General features: G+C 43.4%; 3 protein-coding genes across 5 annotated transcripts; 1 reads left to right on the forward strand and 2 right to left on the reverse strand.

The window, feature by feature from the left end:
* The first annotated feature begins 14,398 nt into the window (after positions 1 to 14,398).
* On the forward strand, positions 14,399 to 16,534 carry LOC120896311 (protein downstream neighbor of son homolog). The gene is made up of 2 exons (XM_040300319.1): positions 14,399 to 14,782; positions 14,847 to 16,534. Exons 1-2 carry the CDS (start codon positions 14,535 to 14,537, stop codon positions 16,426 to 16,428), a joined length of 1,830 nt encoding a protein of 609 aa, XP_040156253.1. The 5' UTR covers positions 14,399 to 14,534; the 3' UTR covers positions 16,429 to 16,534.
* On the reverse strand, positions 16,453 to 17,130 carry LOC120896312 (DNA-directed RNA polymerases I, II, and III subunit RPABC2). Its single transcript, XM_040300320.1, has 2 exons — positions 16,995 to 17,130; positions 16,453 to 16,910 (listed from the first exon to the last, which is right to left on the reverse strand). The coding sequence occupies exons 1-2, from the start codon at positions 17,021 to 17,023 to the stop codon at positions 16,544 to 16,546; spliced, it is 396 nt and encodes a 131-aa protein (XP_040156254.1). The 5' UTR covers positions 17,024 to 17,130; the 3' UTR covers positions 16,453 to 16,543.
* A 167-nt stretch (positions 17,131 to 17,297) lies between these two features.
* Positions 17,298 to 20,648, reverse strand: LOC120896694. 3 transcript variants are annotated; one of them, XM_040301024.1, is made up of 6 exons: positions 20,380 to 20,648; positions 19,387 to 19,585; positions 19,060 to 19,316; positions 18,750 to 18,969; positions 18,529 to 18,687; positions 17,298 to 18,462 (listed from the first exon to the last, which is right to left on the reverse strand). In XM_040301024.1, exons 1-6 carry the CDS (start codon positions 20,400 to 20,402, stop codon positions 17,506 to 17,508), a joined length of 1,815 nt encoding a protein of 604 aa, XP_040156958.1. In that variant the 5' UTR covers positions 20,403 to 20,648; the 3' UTR covers positions 17,298 to 17,505. The 3 variants fall into 3 exon arrangements, with proteins under 3 accessions (XP_040156958.1, XP_040156959.1, XP_040156957.1); XM_040301025.1 differs by lacking the exon at positions 20,380 to 20,648 and adding an exon at positions 20,212 to 20,334; XM_040301023.1 differs by having other exon boundaries at positions 17,298 to 18,687.
* Between the last annotated feature and the right edge of the window lie 61 nt (positions 20,649 to 20,709).

Genomic DNA, 20,709 nt, shown 5'->3' on the forward strand with positions numbered 1-20,709 from the left:
CTATGTAATTTTCTGGACATTCAAACAAAAAACTGTGAAAAACTACTAACAACACCACTCAACATAACATAGGAGTAAGGTATATGTGGAAATAGTCGTAATTTATGTATCAGCATACGCCTCAAACATCCGAGTTAGAAAACTAGAATAGAATGATTGTAGCTAACATTCTAAACGTTTAATCGAGTCTGATTAAGATCCCTTTGGTGGTTTAAGTGAGATAGTATTTTCCATAGCTTATTGACAGTTGTCTTACTCCATTTTGGATTTCAATGGTTGTTTATTTGTTTATTTGTCATTTAGTATCTTGCATAGATTTGCTGGGACACTTACTTATAGGTTATAGGCGCATTGTAGGAATGTACAGATCTTGAGCACGTAGGTCTAAACAAACAACTGAAGGTGACAAACAAAGACACATGATTAATGTAATTAAATTCAAATCTTTTGAAATCTGAACAAATTTTGTAATAAATTAAGTAAATGTTCATGCACAAACTACAATAAGACGATCGTATCATTGAAATACTATCAAACGTGTCTATAACATCCATATTTACTCCTTCTATTTTCACCTCATCCCTGGCTTCCAACCAGCTCAAGGATGAGTGATGTGTAACGCTGTACTAGAAATACAAAGCCACTCCATTGACACGAACGGCAACGAGTTATTGCAAGCATCAATTTCATCGCTTCTATCACTTCCACACGAACAATAACAACAGAAAAAGGAAACTTCCCTCCACCTACCCCTTTACAACGGCTCAAAAATCCAATAGCATAAAACATTTCACGCACAACTGACGCCCGTGTACAAACACAAACAGCACAGCCTGAAGCCACACAGTGGCCACACCGGATTCCGAAAGCCTCCCCCCCCCCCCCCCCTGAATAGGAAAATTCATCGACTGTTCAATTCTCATCCCCCTCCTTAACCCAATCCCGCTATCACTGTTTGTGCGCTTACCAATGTGTGCCAATGTGAAAAGTGATCCATCAAATTTACAATCGCAGCAGGCGGCAGGCAGCGTCGGGCAACGTAAACCAAATCATTTACGCACCGCTAAGAACGATACGCGCATTACACAGCGTGCGCTTTAGAATAACTGTTTGGGGGGCTACACCGCCCATCAGTCTAGCGGGAAATTTGGTGGGAAAATTGAGCCTTACACGCATGCAGCTAAATTTTACACATCATCAAGCTTCCCTCCCTCGGGTTGCGTAAAAGCGCAAACGAGAGAAGCGACTGTGGAAGCAGCTTTTTACCCATTTGCGGGTGTGTGCGAGAGACTGCCGTTTGTAACCCCTTCTTTCTTCCGCGAAATAAAAACATCCACACACACACACACATTCATAATTCAAATCAATCTTCCAAACGGTGTCGGTCGCCAAAATGGGGGTAAATATTATCGGCAATCACCCATCGCCCAAATCGCCCAAAGTGTGTGTTTGTGTGGTTTTTGTGTTGCGTTGCTGCGTTGATATTAGCAATTCATTCGAAAATGCAAAATGCTAAAGAAACAACATTAGAATTCCATACGCAAGCGATCAAACGCACATACACACCCGGCACGCTTGCCATAAATCGTTCGAATTTCGGGAAGGATTGCGATAAATCGCAATGCCTTTCGGTTGTAATTATTTCGACTCGATTAAGCGCAAAATTGTTAAACAAATGCAAAATTTCAGCCTCTTCTAGGGGGCACGTGGAAGCTGGTATTGGTTCCCTTTTTTTACAAGCGGGTGGAAGAATTCGTGAAGAAATTCCACCAAAACATTCCACCACAAAGCGTGTGCACACGCTTGCCTTTTTTGTGATAGTCTAATGGTTGGAGATTGTTGCTATTTCACATGCTGGGCTGATTCTAATGAATGTTGCCCTAAGAAAATATCCGATAGAAACCGCTGGAAGCACACACGCATTCGCATGAATAATTGGCAGAGGTTTGTTGCTGTCTCATCGAAATAAAAACATTGGGTGGGATGTTTTTTTTAGCAGTGGGAAGATGTTTTTTTGTTTAACCTCATACGAAGAAGTTCCTCTAAACGATTCATTTCAGTCCCAAAGACATAACACAATTCAATTCGCACAATTCGCTATTCGATTCCAATTGAATCGTAAATCATATGAATCCTTCTAATATTAAGGAAAAATGTACAAACATATAAACACTGACTAGTGAATTAAGTTGAAAATAAAGAAAAAAGGGACATAAAGGGAACAACAATGAGTAAAAAACGTAATAGACAAATAAACGAATATGCAACAGCTTTCGATAATTGATGTAATAGAGGAAGTGTCCAGCAAGGAGTAAAGAAAACAGGAAAATTCGAGTTACATTTAAATTAGTAATGGAAAAGAGTTGAAAAATCATAAAAAACTCAAAAAATGCGAATCTTTAATCAAAAATAAGGATCAATATTTTGAGACTAGGTAAAAATTATAAAATATAGTAATAACTAATCAATCAAAAGGAGTTTCTGACACTCTGAGGCGAAATGGAAGCACATCATTATTGAAAAAAAGAAAGAAGTTCAAAACTAAAAAATCTCCTTTGTATGTATTATCTAAAATATAGTGGACAGTTGTCTCAAAGCCAATTAAGCATTACAGAATTACCCAATAAACTCCTAACAACGATCAGAATGTTCATTAAATTGCATTCTCCTTCCCTGACCCCATCAGCCACCAATTCGATCGATAAAGCTCGATTTGCATAATGAATCGCTCGGAAAAGCTACTCCCCGAACAACTGATTGAAAAGACCCGGCGGCATCGAACAAGAAGCTTTATCATTATCATCAGCGTGCAAGAATGTCGCATTTGATAGAACATTCAGCAGCAATTACTTTCTGCTAGATAAATAAAACTAAATCGAGATAGGAATCGCACCCAGGGCTAAAAAGCAATTAACACGACCCGCTGCACCGTAGTATTACGCACATTTCAATTATTTAGAGCAAGAAGATCGTCCGGGTGGGATAAGAGGGAGATCACGAGAGAACCCCGTCGGGTTGGTATGGCCGGAATTGCAGTGGAATGTCACTATCGATACCGTTTTTTTTTTTGTGTTTTGAGGAAAGAGATTTCACCCCAAAAGATACAGAGCGAGAGATGGAGAGAACCAGAGGGACAGAGGGATAAAAAGAAACAATTCCGCAGAGCGATTGTGATCCACTTCAAAGCCCGTCGCACAGTGGTCTAAAGGCGGACTTTATGGAAAAGTATTTTTTCTGTTTATTTCTATCCCTTTTATTTTTAACTTAAACTAGGATAGTTGTTTAGTATAAAGTTGAAATTTTAAAGAATTTCATTGATTTGTTCAAAAGTTATGACGCTTTGAACCTGAAAGTCTTGGCTAATTGGCCGTTTTTAAGCCGTATCCACTGACATAATGTATTTGCTTAAAACTTCGTTGGTGTTTTACCTATAAATTTAAATAATACATCGTTGGAAAGGTATTTTCTTCGTCTTTAAGAATATGTTAATAGACTTAAGCTACTGTGACGAATAAAAAAGTTACTACAAACTATATATAGAAAAAGCTGAAAAATATACAAATAAGCCAATATTATAGAGCGCCATTTTTTTTCCTGTAACTTCCTGTTGTTGCTACCTACATTGAATTAAAGTTTAACACTTTCTACAACTTCAGTGAAAAAATTTCGGTCCCCTTTTGTCCCCTCTAAGCGCTGCAGAAAATTAAAAGTTGATTGATTGAAATAATAAATGCAACAAACAGAGCTAAAAATACGACTTTTTTCCGATTAACTACACTGTGGTTATTCTTGAGGTACAGTTGTCAATTTTAACAACCTAACAACATACCCTGCATGGGTTCAAACCTCGTAAAGTTCGAGCTCCCTTCCTCCTGCTTCACTATATGCAAACCTGGTCAATTTGTTATGGGCTCACAAATCAGTCAAAGACATTTTAGCCGCAACGTTGCTTACACAGGTAAGCAGAAGTAAGAAATAAGAAATAAGAAGAAGAAGTTTTTTTATTGTTTTCAACCACCTATAATTGAATAGTTTTGTGCTTGTATTGATAAATTTAGTTCCCCTTTTTTCTTACTGTTTTTAAATAACCAACAATTTAAAATTAAAGTGATAACATTTATCTATTTTTTTCTTCTGTTTGAGCAACAGCAAACACTATCTGTTGCTTGCTATAAGTATTGTATTGCAAATAATCATACGAAGGGTTCGTTAATCTCTACTATCTATCCTGGGTTTACTAGTCCGAACAATAACTGTCCCCATGTTTATTACAATATTTTCCTCAAATAAACAACTCAGCACCAGGATATATTATTATTATATTATATTAGTTATATTAGTTCACTTTCTTTGCAGAATCGTGTGCAAAGAAAAATGAGCGAGGAAGTCAAACTTTTCTTTTAGTTTGAGCAATTAAATTCAAATGAAAATGTACCTCCTCTTGAGGAGTCCTTTGAGAATATTATGGACACTTCAGAAAAGTTGAATGAGCCACTCATACAGGATATGAGTTAAAAGTTATATGTTATAAGTTGGTGGACAATAAATCTTATTAGGAATCGACTTTGTTTTAATTTAGAACAAGGTATATAAAATAAATTACACTTTTAATAATTTAATATTAAAGTAATGTCTTGTAATTGATAATAAATGTAATTATAAATTACATAATAAAATGTAATTTTATATGAAGTATACGATGAAATTAACTACCCTTGTTATATTTTATCTACAATTTTTAAATTTAAATCAAGTGTTTCAATATGTTTCATATCAAAATAGTATGTTCAATATTTTTTAATCAATTGATTTCATTTGAAAATCGACGATTGAAATTAAAAGAATGAATTAATTACTTATTTTATAAATATTTTTTTAATTTGAAATTTATGTCATTGCTAATAAATAGTTGTAGGCACGAGCAACAGGAAACATTAAAATAATAATAATTAAAAATGTTTACCTGTACTCAAATTAAAACTACATGATCAAGATTATTATTTAAGTTTATTTTTTTACTAGGGTTATACTGAAGCTTGAAAAAGATTGACTAGTGGCGCCATCTGGATGTCCAATATAATTCAAAATTCTTTGTAATTGTATTAGATGTGAAACTAAAGTCAATCGATACTGAAATAGGCCAAACACTGACAGTAAATAGCAATGTCCGCCGATTGCTCTGAAGCAAACCACTGTGCGTCGGTGCGTAAGGAGAAGATTTATCTTCCTCTCCCCCACCCAAGAACAAAACTAGCTACAAAACGACCCAGAATTTATGTCCTTTTGCGAGCCTGAACGAAATGGTTGCCCAGTGGCGGACACACACACACACGCGCGGGCAGTGAGATTTATTTGCTCAAGTTGCCCTTCCCTGCAGACAACCCGCCGGCATAGGATGCAGCGGAATAACACAAAAAAACAACACTCGAATGATACTCCAGGATATATTGGTCTGTGTAGTGTGCTCAGCTTACTGGCCAGTTTAGTGGCAGGACAAAGAAACAAAGTTACTGTCCTGCATGGCGAAGTTTATTTAACCAACCCGTCCCAGCGAGATTAAAACCCCCGTGTCGCTCCCAACGATTTTCCAACGCCAACTAGGATAGAGGAGGGCAATGCGCACCACCATTTTCTTTTACGCAACCACTACCACGTTGCTGCTGCTGCTGGCTGGCTAGCTGACTAGATGTATTGTATCGTGTGTGCTGCGCAAAGTTGCTCCAAAGCCGTTTGTCTCTCCAGCAGCGTAGAATGTGTTGTTTTTCTCATCCTTCTAGGAGGATTGTTTATTCTTTTATACCTCCTCCCAGAGTGTCTCTAGTGTTATTTCTTTTTTTGCCTCCGTTTCCTTCCTCAGAAGTACCCAGATATCAGCGGAATCCTTCCTACTTAAGTCCACACGTGTGTGTGTATGTGAACTATATACGCCACCCACTGGCTGGCGCAAAGGTGTCCCGGCGCCCGACCACTGGCGGAGTAAATTTATACACTCAACAAAACTACAAACATAAAGCGACTTTACCGCCTTGTTTTGGGTTGAGTTAAAGGCATAATGGCATAAATACACATCCCTCTTTTCGGATCCTCATCCTTGGGACCAGAAGAAGAAGCTACGAAACAATCCCCATATGATCCCCCTCTCGGTGCCACGGTGTGCGGTGTTTGGTGGACTTCAATTCGCGACAGGACGCCTCATCCGCGCCACGACCACTCATAAACAAACAAAGCAATTTTTATAGAACGTTTCTTTCGATGAAAGAACTGCCAACAGCAGGTTCTAGCACTGGGCAGAACGAAGAACGAGTGAATCTTCACCCACTGGAATGGGGGAAAGGGGGGAATGACAGTATGCGGTCAGCGGAAGCACCCATCCGGAACTGAACCAATACCTCAAGCTGGGAATAAAAGAGGAAAAAAACCCTACAAAAAAGCTTGGTCAAAAAAACAACCAAGGAAGAGATACATTCTTTACCTCCATCCTTGTCCCCTATGGGTTTTAGGAGCTAACAGACAAGTGGCCAACACACACACAGACACAAACTAACATAAAATAAAAGCAAACATTTCGGAAAACGGCCACGGAACACAGCAGGTTGGAGGGAGAAAGGCTCCCAGGTTTCGGTTACGGCTGACCAGCGAGATCCGGCATTTTTCGGTCCGGTTGTGTCCGGTTTCCGCTGCCCTCGCATGTTGGAGAGCTCGAGCAAGGGGAGGAGGATTCCTAATGGGATGGAAATAAAAACTAGGAAATAATAAAATTCCCAGGACTGTCTCTCTCTCACTCTCTATCTCCGTCCACCATTAGAAGAATCCTTTCGAGTCCAATCAAGCGCATCCATAGTGGTGTGGGTCAAGCGCATCCACTGGGGGGTGGCCAAACAAACATGAAAAAGATGAAAAAAAAACTACACACCCGCTATCTCATAACCGCGAAAGAAGCTCAGCTACAAACCGAGAAAGAACCTTCTTTCCCGAAACCCAACTACATATACACCTTTTTGCTGCCACTACACTACCAGTGTCCGGCCATTGAGTGTGGCCATTGGAGTTTCCCGAGCGTGTGGTTTTGGACCACACCCCCAATTTTCTACTTCTTTTTTTTAGCTCCATTCAATCCTCAAGAAAGGTACGGAAAAGTGATCCGGCACCAGCACCGAGATGAAAAGAAAAGAGTGAAATCATGCTGCCTTGGTCACACGCAGTGTCTTTCTCGCTCTCTCTCTCATTCTCTCCCTTACTCTTTCTCTCTTGAAGCATGTGATCCTTGCGCAACATCCTTGCAAACAGCTCTACGGTGGGGATGAAAGGACCAAGACGTGACCATAAATTTGCCCATTTTCATCACGCACATTATTTCCAACTATCTACCGGTTACGACAAGCACATGGGACGGGTTTGAGTTTCCATGGCTGTTTTCCACCACTATGGGAGAGTGATGGGATGGGTGGCCATTTGCCATTTCGTTGGCGGAGAGCGTTTCCGAGGATCACTTGCTTATACCGATTCACAGAAGTAGCAATTTCTTCCCGGGACAGTTGGTTGGTCGGTTTAATCTGCGAAAAAGGTAATCAACTACAAGTGCAATCGCTACGGAAAGGAAGGACACACACACAAAAAAAAGTCAACACTACATCCGAAAAACAAAGGAAAATTGCAATTGATGGGAAAAATACAGAGTAAGAGTAAACCCCATTCTTCGGTTTGTTGTTTATTTGAAGCTGTTATTACACCACGAACCCTTTCCTCGGTCAACACGCGGTTTTTGTGTTGGCGCAAAATTGCGCATCCACAATCTTGCGCCACCAATGTGCTGCATTGGAATTGTCCACCCAAAACTTACGGGTTGCAGCAAAAACAAACGAGCTTCTTTTTTTTCAGAGCGGGAGACTTTGGTTCATTGCCGTTCTCGTTGGGCAGCAATAAACGGTGCTAAAGTAGCCAAAAAGCCCTTTTTTGTTTATTGTTTTAGGAAGTTGCTTGAAGTGGGCGGTGGTGGGCTCGGTCTGGGATGAGTCTCTGAGGTGCCATCCACATGAAATAGGGGCAATAAATAATTGCTATTTTGACCACGCTTTTAATCGGGAAGTTTTGTAGATTATGTACTGTAGCCTAGAGAAATGTTGTTTTGAAATTTTATTCATATTTGCAGCTAAATCACTCTTTGAGATAATTTGTATGCTTTTTAAACTAAAGAGTTTATTACGACAAATATTGTATTGATATTGTGAAATTCAAACGGAAACTTTATAAATCAAATGGAGTGTTGCCGAGTTGAAGAACCATTATTACAATTTCAGCCTTCTTTAAAGTTGTCCATGACAAGCTATACTCTATTGAAGCTACATTAAGCAACCAGAAGTACTCAATTAATAGCTTTCTGGGGTAAAAGGATACTAAAAGTTTAAAGTATATTTCACCTTCCCATCAAATTGTGTAATGAATAATGTGCTGTTTTATTGAAGATCAAAGATGATCTTGAAACTGAGTTAAGAATAAAAAATGGAAATGTATCTAGAGACTTTCTATAGGTCTTAAATATCCCAGAAATTCTTATAGTATCATGTTTTGCTCCATCGTTTAGTAATGATAAACGTGCCTAACCACTTTCTGTTTGTTATCCAATCACTATAAATGACCTATAGATGCATCATACACAATACTTCAATGACTCAAACGCTTGTGAGACTGTTTAAAAAAAAACATTGAATTTTGGTATCGTACTAACATACAATCCCTATGCAGACGAGGTTTTTGGAAAATTTTATACTACTTTGCCGTATGATTGAAGTCCTACATGAAAATACTTTCATTCTAGAACAAATTCTACAGCTACAACTGACACTGAGACTTATTTCTGAGGTTTCTAAAGAAGGTGGAGTTGAAATACGTTTACAAACATTTACACTTCAACGTATTTTCAATACTTCGAACTAAACTTCAATAACTGACGCACGGCCTAGTTGCGGTCGTCTTAAAGCCATTAATAGAAGTATAATTGAAAGCACCTGTACCAGCCTCTCTCCCAGTCACTTCACTCTTCTAAAGCACTTCTAAGTTTAAAGGTATAAGCCGGGTCACCAAAAGAACCCACAACCACAGTTTGGGTTCATGTTCGTTTCATTACGTCGAAGAATGTCACCGGTAATCACTAGCTGATCGAACGTAAATCATCTCCCCCACTGGCCTATGAAATTCCCTTCGTACCAACCGTCCACCGCATCGAAGGATATATATGTATAATTGGGCTAATCCCCACCGAGATCGGTCATCGTCCCACCTGACTTACCACTCAAACACACTACCCCGGTGCAGGGCGACCACAAAGCGCTGCTACGTATTTACGATCCAAAAACTATTTATTATTCATTTATTAGTGGGTTAACTTTCACCTCAAGATATCCACAAACTCCTCACAGCTAGTGTGTGTGTTTATTTTTCTATACACATTACAGGAAGTTAGAAAGTAACGCCAAAAAGGACGTGCCTATGCCTCTCTATAGGGAGCTATTTTGAAGGAAGAAGAGAGGAAAAGTGTGTAAATAAATTATGTAAATTTAATTACTCTATTTCGTTGCCCTTTTTTGCATCCTTCCTTTCACCTTTCTTCCTTCTTCCAAAAGGGATTTTCTCATTCAATATCCGGTGTGGTTGTGTGTGAAGGTGAAAATGGCTTTCTTTAGTTCCGGGGTCGATTGAGCTATCGATGGAAGGAGACCTTTTGGCTTCGTTTCTTTAAAGGTGAATGATCAGTTAAGGTTTAATTTCAAAAATTCTAACCACAAGAGATGTTAAACAATGAGGGAAATGAAGTTATTACAACATAGAAAACGAACATTTTTTACACAAAGCAATAACTTATTTGCACTACTTACTTACAGTAATATCCGCATACCGACGCAATGGAACCTCCCTTCAAATCAAAGTCTATATTAGTGGCTAACATGGAGGCCCTATGTGCCGCAAAGCCCCTGGTGTTTGATTAGATGAGGTCTACGGCTTACTTCACCTCAAAATCCCTAGTCCCCGGACGACTAATTCCCTCTAATTCTAGGCTCGTTCTAATTCTAATTGTTGGCGTTGGCTGTTGTTGACCCACAGCTCAAACCTCGCAACGGCTTTCCGGCTTGCTAGGGCTTAGTGGCCAGTAATCATAGACCACCGAGTAAGGGCGAAATAAAGCAAAATAAACGCCACCATTGCTACCATTAATCCAAATGTGCGCCAACGGGGGTTTAGAAACGCACACACACGCAAGTCTTTCGCTTAGTCTTTTCACGCATTTCCCGCGTCATTTCCAACTGGTTCGCAGTGTGCGCTACACTGTGGATAGGTACAACCGTCATAACCCATCATTAACCCCGGAAAAAATAAACCGCGAAAAGGGTGAACACCACGGAAGACCCCTTCCGGCTACGGAGGGAAGTTGGGAAAAATGGCGGCAACTAATGTTTTGGGGCTGTTGGTTTTTGGTTTGACCATTCAACGGATGGGGTCATTTCCAGCCCGGTCAAAGTCTCCGAGGTGGAAAGTGGCTGAGTGGCTGTATGTGTGTCTCTGGTAGAAAGTTCTCCTCAGCAAGTGGGCCAGTTTGCTAACACTCCTCAGCTAATGATAGACCCTGAGACTATCGCTGAAATGGAGGAAAACCCGATCCATCACCAAACGATGGGGGAGGTCAGGTCGGACACCGGCACAAATCAGCACAAGCTCTCACACAAACACACACACACAAAGCACAGAGTCGGTTTCGCGCTCTGTAACGCGATGATTAGATTTAATTGGATAACAGAGAGATAGTGTTTGCACCCACCGCAAAGACTCGCACTTTGGTAGGGAATTTTCTTATAAATAATTTATCACAATTTCCCGTGGAAAGGTGTTAACCGATGCAGTTCCGTCCCCAAAATTAAAGGTGTTGTTTTTCTTCTCTTTTTTTGGGAAGAGGAAAGAGTTTTAATTATGACAAGGTTTGGAAATTACAAGGCCAACCTTGCAAGGTGAGTTGCAACTTTCTGATGGATCGTTCAAGACATCGGGTTGGTGAAATTCCACCAAACTTTAACGAACCTTGCTTCGTGTTTTCTCTCCCTCTCTGCGTCTAGACAGGTTAGTGTGTAAGTAAAAGATTGATAAATACTTGTCCAGAAGGTGATTGTGATGGATTGTAACTCTGATGAAATGGTCTAACTAACAAATCGAGTAGAAAAAACTGGCCATGTTCTTTATTTCGTTCACACCAATGCTCTTCAATTCCTTTTTTCTGATTATGTATAGCGAATGGCATACACTACTACTGCTGTCAGCATAGTATCGCCCCCCCGCGTGTCGTGTGGCATGTGTCGCATGTCGCATTTACGGTCGATTTGCAAATTAAGTGAAACATTTCGCACTTCACCGGCCGCACGATCGTTGGGCGATAAAGATGAGGTTGATTTAAATAGTTTGTTTTAAGGCTGCTGGAAGGACCGGTAGTGGAAGACGTGGAAGTTCGATGAACCAGATGGATTATGTAAGCTGTTATGTTTGGGGAAAAGAAAGAAATTTTACGAAAAACATAGATTACACGCTTAAAAGCTGCATTTTGCTACACAACTTAGCTTACATTTAGGCGTTCATTACGTGCAGATCTTGAATGAAATATGTTATCTTCAATTTAAATCATAATTTTCTATATTTTTTACCTCTCCAGTCCAAAGTATCAACAATCCAACAACAACCTTCGCAGAAAGCAAGGAAAAGAAATATTTGTCCTTTGTCGGTCTTATACCTTCACCTTCAGCGCCTAAAGGTATGCTATAGTATGATTTTAATCTTTTATTGTTTGAATGCAAGAATAGTTACATTTTAGATTAAAAAGGCAAAAGATTAATATTTTATAGGGAATAAAACCTCATAAAATGCTAGTAAACTGTTTTCAACAGTATTTTATTTACCTTAAATAGCGTTTGACTGTGCCACATAGCCTACATATAGGCGCTTAAGCATTGAAAATAGCAAATTATACAATTTATTACCAGTTTTGCTGCTATTCACTTAAACTTTTCCCTGAAATCACATATATGCTAACGGTCTTAATAGGAAAAAAAACAATTTTCTTCCCTGTAAGCCCAGCAAAAACACGTCAAACCTTTGGAACATGAAAAGCCCCGATGATAGATAAATTTATCTGCTTGTCATCTGCACATCCGATACAAAGTGGCGCAACATTGCGACCAAAAAAGCAGAGAACGCCACATTACCGAGGGCGTTAAAGTGACACAGATTGAAACATATTCTTTGGGCTCCGGCGTTTTTCTATTCTCTCTCTTTTTTGCAAGAGACTTTGAATGGAAGAAAAGCAAAAACAGTACCACACAAACGTGCTAAATCCGGAAGATGTTACAATGGCGTCAGATGGGGGGGGGGGCACCCACCATTTGACACACCGTTGGCTTAATGCGAGTGCAAAAAAAAGCCGCGACAAGGAAGCGAACAACTGCAGACACAAAACACACATACACACACACAAAATCAGACATCGAAATCAGCAGACAAATAAATAAAATTTTAAAGCTTTTTCATTCACTTCAACGCGGAAGGGGCTCCACGCCGTCTTTCCGGCAGGCAGGAATCTTTGCACGTGAAAGCAAAATCGTCCCCGTTTTGGTTTTTTCGCGACACGCCAACAAGCAAGTGGCAACAAACTGTCCTTCTTAGCGTAGAAAAACCTACGCACCATCGCAGCGACGGTAGATAGGGAGAGGGGGGGACTGAACAGGACTCTGGCCTTCCCTTCGTTGAGAGTAAACTCGATGAAACGGAGGGGAGTGGGAGAAAACTTCCATTTCCTAAGCGTATTCAAATTTTATGCAGATCCAATACGATTTAGAAACATACTTTAAGTATTTTCTATCTTTAGTCTCGCGGACCGAAGAAGAATGTTCTCACGATCGTTCGCTACGGTGGGCAACACGAGCCGGTACCGACCGGGGTAAAGGTAAGAAAGACTTTTCCCTTTACTGCAGCAGTCTTACCCCCACACCCCCTGTGCAGTACTTTGTTTGCTAGGTGTTGTTGAAGTAAAAATCAACCACTTCAACGAGCTCTGATAGGAAAAACATTCACCCGCAACAAGCCAGCAAACGCAGGTGGTTCTGCAAGAAGCGGGCAGGAACCAAATAAAAACCCTAAATGAAGACATTGATGTACAGACGGCAGCCCCCTTCTCGAGTGTGCATTACTGCGCCTTCATACAGCTCCGCGCGGGGGAAGGATAAGCGGTCTTAAAAGGGAGACAGGCGTAGCAACGGGGAGAGCAAAAAAGCAGGAAGTAAGCATGCAAAAATGGAAGCTTAATACTATAATAGCTTTATCTTTCACGCCAGCAAAGAAATCCTCACAGCTAGAGCGGTTTTCCTATTGGATACATTTGAGCTCCAAAAATAACCTTTCTTGAGATGGGGGTTTTGTTAAAATTTGAATGACCATAGCTTGCGATTTAGGTTGTAAATTATTTGGTAGTTATGTTGCAATCGTATAGATTGCATATTTTGTGTAGGGTGGATCTACGCATATAGAATGTCACAAGTATAATTTTATATTTGCATAATTAATGGATTTTTTCATTCAAGAGATGCTTCTGTTGCCTGCAATCTCATCTAAATACAAATATTTACTATTGCATTCCAGTTGTACTGCTTGCTATAGGACAGTAAGTAATGAGTTTTAGCATCACATATTCATACCAATGATGACCATTTACGATGTACCTGAGGGATATCTCTTGGCTCAGATTTCCTCTTTAATTAGAAGCTGATGGGATAAAACTCTAAGCAACTGATAAATGACTTGAAAATTTGGTTAAAATTACAGACCAACCCTCACCAAGCATTGCAAAACGCCTGAAGGTATGCAATTGGTAAACAGTTTGAAAAATATAACTCGGCTTGATAAAACAAAATGTTTAAGGGATTAATAAAACCTTAAAGCAAAACAATTAACAGGAAAGGCAAAGTTGGCCAGGCTTATTATATGTATTTACTGTAAAAACAAATTCAATTCCTTGATATATCGATTATATACCTTCAAGTGCATAATCGATAATTGATTTTGCATACCTTCAGGCGCTACCAAATACCAAACATTCAACACTCGTTGAGTTTAGGACAATCATATTGTCGTATTCATTTTTTGTTTTATGTAACTTGACAACAAGTATTTGCAATCAAGAACCACATTCATCCATTTGAATTCTGAATCTAAAATCTATCGGTTGTTTTATCGAACTTGATTCCTAGCCACGTGCGTTAATTTTAAATAACGACACTGCCAACATTCAAATTTGAATTCAAGCAAACAGTAGCGCCACCTATTGCAAAACTAAAGAAACCAGCCAACGTACTGGGCCTCTTCTTTTGCTTGTTGTTCCCGTTTTGCTACCAACGTCTGTGACAGCTGGCAGATGTAAACAATCGCGTCGCATCATTTTCCCTTGCTGCGCGCTCTTAGTTCCACGGTCCACGTATTTTCCACCCCTTTTTCCGGGATCCAGCAGAATGAACTCCAACACCGAAGGTATGCTATCGAACCCATCGCAATGGAAGCGGCCGGAAGATATACTGAAAATGCAACGGCTCAAGAGGAAACAACGAGCGTTGCAGGACCGCATCAACAATCAATCGAAAGGTGATGGTGGAGGCGGAGGTGGTAGTGGTGCGAAATCGAATCAATCCTCCGCCGGAAGTGACGATCCACTTGCGAATCGTTTTGAGGCGAATCCGAAGAGAAAGAATCCATTCTCGAGGTAAGAGACGCCTAAAAGCTGCAGTGGTAGACGTTTGTTCTTATTTGTCTTTTTTTGCATTCAGAGCGGTTGATCCAGCGGCCAAACGACAGAAGGAAGCACACACCACGAGTCAGCTCGAGGACGTGGGAGAGTCAACCATCTTCGAGCTGCTGAACAAACCGCAAACAGCAGGCGTCGTGCCAAACTTGGAAGCTCCCAGCACAACGCCCGCTGCCATTGAGACACGCTTTCAGCAGTATCATTGCCCAGTAGAACAGTACCTGCCCGCCGACCCGGAAGAGGAACAGTGTATAGCGAGCAAGTTCGCCCCGATTCACTGGAGCATCAAGAGCAAGCTGCGCATCATCTGCCAAACGCCGATACCGGGCACGAATCTCAAAACCAACCAGGAAGCGAGCGGCCTAACCTCATTCGTACGCTGCATCGATTCCAAGGAGTCTTCCACCGGGATGGACATTTCCCCGGGCGCTCGGTTCTATCAAGCCACCCTCTACTGGCAACATCCGTACCTGCCATGGTTTACCCTTTTTCCTAGGAATTCACGCAACAACAACACCCAAGCCCCACTGGTGGACGAATCGATCCGGAACGTGCTAGCGAAGGAGTGGATCATAAGCTTCCGCAACCTGTTCCAGCTGGTGCGGGCTCGCCAGTGTCCCTACTTCTATCTCTGTGCCAACTCGTTCACCGTGCTGTTCCGGGCGGCCGGTATCGGTGGACGGGTGGAAACACACGCACTGCTCACACCCACCACGAGGGGAATGCGGGCGGCACTGAAGCAGGAAGAGATCGAGTTCACAATGCCACTGAAAAAGGGAGCATCGACACAGACACAGGACCAGCACAATCGCTCGTCGGAATCGGGTATCGGTAACAGCAGCTTCTCCAACTCGTCCGAAGAGCAATCGCAAATGGCACCGAACGAAGAGCTTACGAATGATCGTTCACTGGAAGGAGAACAGCAGGACGCAGAGGAGGACGAGGACGACGACGATATGGATGGTGAGCAGTGGTTGGAGAGTATGGGCGTGGATGCGGCAGAAATACGCAAAATCAGCGATGTCCACCGAAGGAAGCAGCAGAAGCGGGAGTGCGGATCCGATTACAGCGATCAATCGCTCGTCCTCATCGAAGGCCCCGAGTGTCAGGCGTTCTTTAACTTTCTGCTCAACGCTAAAAGCACCATCGCGAAGGTGGGCAGACTGGCGGGCATTCCACCGACCCTGCTGGCGCCGGTATCGTTCGCTGGCGCAACACTTCGCACCCTTCAGACCCGCTCGACCAAGATCCAGATGGATGGCCAGCAGTACCACAGTACGGAGCTGCAGGGGGTGGTTCTGCCCCACATCCTGCCGTACGTGACGGATCTGCTGTGCGAGAGCAAGGACAACTACAGCGTTACGATGGCTACTGTACCGAGCACGGCGGCACTGTGTGCCGCCTCCCAGAAGCTGATCAGCGACGCGGACAAGGAGAACGATGCATCCGCCCTGGCTGGGCCAGTGTTTGGCAAGGAGAACCTGTCGGACTGTGGGCTGAACAAGCGCATCGTCGAGAACATGTGCCGCGCCACGAAGGATTCCGTGTTCGATACGGAGCGGCTGCTGTACAGCCAGGAGGCGGGAGGATTTACCTGGAGTTAGCTTAATTTTTACCACACAAGTCCATCCTGTTTGCAGCCTGTGTAGAGAAGACTGTGTATTTTCCACCTTAATATAATATACAATGGTTAAAACCCCCCATGCTTAACACTCTCTTTTAATGGTCGATTATAATTAGCTCGTCGATGCTCCAGTCCTCGTACGACGAGTCGGGCAGGTAGCGCCGGATGATGATGGGGATTTTGCGCTGCTTCAGCTCCTTCATCGCTATCTGCAGCGGGTCCGTCTCGCCCTCCAGCTCCACCATGATCGGTGCGCACATGGCGATCTGCAGGGCGCGCGTACCGAGCACACGCGCTCGCTCGTACTTCGTCATGTACTTGGTCGTGATGCGCTTGTTCTTCGGCACACCACCGCCGGCCTGGCCCGGATTGATGATCTCGATATTATCCCCATCCTCCTCCTGGTTCAGCTCGTCAATGTTGTCGTCCTCCTCGACATCGTCAAACTCATCCCCACCGACACTGCGCACGTCGGGAAAATCGGGAAAGGCAAGATGTGTTTCATTAGGCAAACAAGCGCAATCGTAGAAAGGCCGCTTTACTTACTCATCGTTATCGTAATCGCCATCATCCATGGTGGAAAAGTGTGCTGAAATTCGAGAACCTTTTTCTGGAAAATTCACGCCGCAGCACGCCGTCGAGCAAACGCTTTGTTGATGGCTTTTTGTTTGACGTTTCTTCCCCAGACGTCAGATCGGCTGTCATTGAAGGGTGGTATAAAACTGGTCTAAACCTGCGTCGACTGCAGCTGAACAAATTCAAAACTGCAATAACGAACAGAAAACCGTTAACTCGGTTCGCAATACAGCTAAAATGGGTAAAGTATAAAAATATGCCTAGAAAAAAAAGTTAAATTCCATTCAAAGATACGATTTATTAAAAAATATATCTCTTCACTGTCCCTGGCGTTAACCACCAACACCAACACCACCACACACTACTGCCTACGTAAATAGGATTCATCAATTTCATTGCCCACATATAGCCCACACTCGGAAAACTCTCGAAAAAGTGTGCGCCAGGGAGCGGACAGCTTCCGGTTCCACACCTCAGCCTCTCACTTCTCGAAACTATCACCATCGATTGCCTTCAACACTTCCAGCAAGTTTTGCTTCTTTTTCTGATCGATCTGCACGCGCTTGGTGTTGTCCAGCTTGGGCCGGTTGAGCGAGGGCGGCAGCGGCGCCACCACCTTCGACGGCTCCTTACCGTGCTGCAGCTCGTCGCAGAACGTGTCCAGCAGCGCTTCCTTTTTCAGTATACTTTGATGCATCTCCTGCTTCATCGCTTCCAGATCCCTTGCCGCCGACGATCGGCTGCCGCTCTCCACCGAGTCGGAATCATTCGTTTCGGACGAATTGATCACCCGCTTCTTCACCGCTCGCCCCTTGCCATTGTCCTTGCCGGCCGAGTATCCGTTGGTGGTGGTGGTGTTCGTGGTGGTGGCCGACGAGCCAACCTCACGGAACTGTTCCTCGAGCTCGCTGATGTGGGCCTTATGCTCGAAGATTTCGCTCAGGTGGTCGACACTCTTCTCCGGCGACAAGTCCGTCTCGTAGTCATCCTCGTAGGACGTTTCCGTCGTGGCACTGTACCGCTTGACGGATTGGCCTTTCAGCAGCTTGGCCGCAGCACCGGGACCCATTTCCGTCTGCAGCCGGAACAGCTCCGACGCAATCGCCTTGTCGAACTCGGCCTCCTGCTCCAGCGCGTACTGGTTAAACTCGGAGCACATGCCCTCGTCGTACTGGTGCTCCGCCGTTCCGTCCGGCTTTCCGTTCGTGCCGGTGTCGTCCGATTGTGCGTCGCCCTTGTGCTTTCTGGAGCTGTGTCTCTTCCTAAGTTTGGAGGAGTTCTGGTGAGCGGCAGGCGTTTCCTCGTCCCGGGGCGACAAGGGCTGCAGTATTCTTGGGCTGGGAGTGGGTGATTTGTCGCCTTCGCCTCCTTCGTGAGCGTTTGGTTTCACCTTCGGGCTCATGTCCAGGTTCGTCACTGGGGAAGGTTCGGAAAAGTTCTGCAAAATGGAACGAAATGCGTTTATTTGGGTACAAAATACATTCTTTACAAGCTGCCATCTTACCGGGTAAGGGGATTTGTGCGAGGAACCGTTTCCGTATCGAATCATTTGCTGCTGCATTGGCTGTGGTGGTTGCTGCTGCTGTCCTGAGGATGGTTTAGACGTCTTCATCAGAAAGTTGCTATTCTTCAACAGCGTCGAAGGAGTGCGCTTCTCGTATATCTACAAAAAGGGAAGGACATTCATCAATCTAATATCTAGATAGTGTTCTAATTCAACAATACCTCAATGACAGAGTTGAGCCGGTTGACTTCATGCTGAGTGCGCTCGAGCTTCTGCGCCAGCTCCCGTTGCTTCAGCATTTCCTGCTGCAGTTGGGCTTTGAAATTTTTCGAATCGAGTTGAATCCTCCTAGAGAGTAATTTGGCATCGTTGTCCTTCTCCATGAGCCTGTTTTCTAGGTACCGCACCCTGTCGGCCAGTCTTTCGCGTTCTTCTAAATGTCTGCCGAGGTGGACCGAGGTGGACACATAAAGATGTTGAGATGACCCGCGGTTTTTTTTTTTTTTGGTATAAAATCAGCCCCACACATACTTATCTTTGTTGAGCTGCACCAGATGCTTGTTCTGGTCCGTGATCGTCAGTATGTGGGCATCCTTCGCCTTCAGCTTGCTGATCAGCTCCTTGTTTTGGTTCTGCAGGTTGCGATACTTCGTCTGCCACGTGCGCACCTCTTCCGCGTGCGAGTTAAGCAGCTTCGGCAGCTCCGCGTTCGAGTTGACGTACTTGGAGAGTGCCGAATCCTGGCGCTTCTGTACCGATTTCAGCACCCGATTATCTTTGGTCAGTTCCTGCAAGGGAAAGGAGAGGCCAGAAATGAATATCTCCATATGTTTAAATATTTACAATCAAAACAATTACCGCAATGACCATGTTGGCCGCTTCGAGCTGATTTTGCAACTGCTTCAGGCGCAACATGCGCGCCGACATTACCCGGTGCCGCACATCGCTGTCGGACGCTAGCACCATGCCCGGTTGCCTAGCAGCAACCTTGCGTCGGTGCAGGGCGGAAAACTTGGAGCTGTTTGAATAGAGACTTTCCATACTCTGCATAGAATAGCTGTGGAACAGGAGCAAAATGCAAATTAGATTATCACTGTTTATAATTTTCAAAATTCTAAGGCACGTATGAGTGATCCAAATTCATTTAAAAGATAATAAGGATGAATCCTGCTAGAAAATACCCCCTAAATCGATCTAATGACGGTGAACAACGCACGGCGCGCAACTGACCAAGGCAATGATGTTTACTTTGGTAAATAAAAACAGGTCCTTGCCCAGTTGCCCAGCCACTCGCTAACATGTTGTGCCGTTTGAATAATAAGCAGCAGCACCAGCAGCAGTTTGTTGTTTTCTGCCCCCACCCCCTCGGGAACAGCAGGAGCCGAAAGGTGCGAAGGTGTGAAGCGAGCGAAAGGGAATGTTTTCCGTTACTATGGGTGAAAGTGATTTGGGGCGACGGAGGAGGATGACAGGGGTATGTGATAGGGGGCGACAAGAAAACAACCAACACCAGTTCCCGTTCCTCAAGGATATATCCACATAGCAGGCACTGGTTGAGTTGGGCGAAAAGAAAACTGTGTATTGTATATAAAAAATGCATATGTGAATGACGGTGGAAAATGATGAGCGCAGTGAATGTTCACTAAGTGTACTTGGAGCGAATGTACTGTCACGATCACTCACCACCACCGTGAGGAGAGTTGACCGGAAAATGGAACTTAGCGCCGATGCACACACGGCAAATACAATTTGCCTGGCCACCTTCCTATCGTTGTTACATGATACTCCTTGTTTGGGCAGGGAGGATGAGTCCTCCCGCAGGACAATACAGCTTTGCAACGGTATACTCACGAGGAACGCAATGCCGTCGACATTATACTGGGTGGGCGCCACACGTTGAATTTTTCCAACACACAACTTTTCAAAACCGAAATCGAAGAGAAACAGCGTCCCTATACTGCTGTTGATGTTGATGCTGGGGAATGGGAGAGGCAACACCACATAGAAGAGGGAAGAACAAAAAACACAGATGCCGTCAGGTTCGCAACACTACTGGACAATACAGCACACCGGCGTACGTCCTGCACTACAGAAACTTGGCTGAACAGTGAAGCAAAGGCACAGTGGATGGAAATTTTCAGCTGTTTTCCACAGCCTATTTGTTTTGCGGCGTTGGCATGG

Source organism: Anopheles arabiensis, chromosome 2 (assembly GCF_016920715.1).
Source record: "Anopheles arabiensis isolate DONGOLA chromosome 2, AaraD3, whole genome shotgun sequence".
NCBI lineage: Eukaryota > Metazoa > Arthropoda > Insecta > Diptera > Culicidae > Anopheles > Anopheles arabiensis.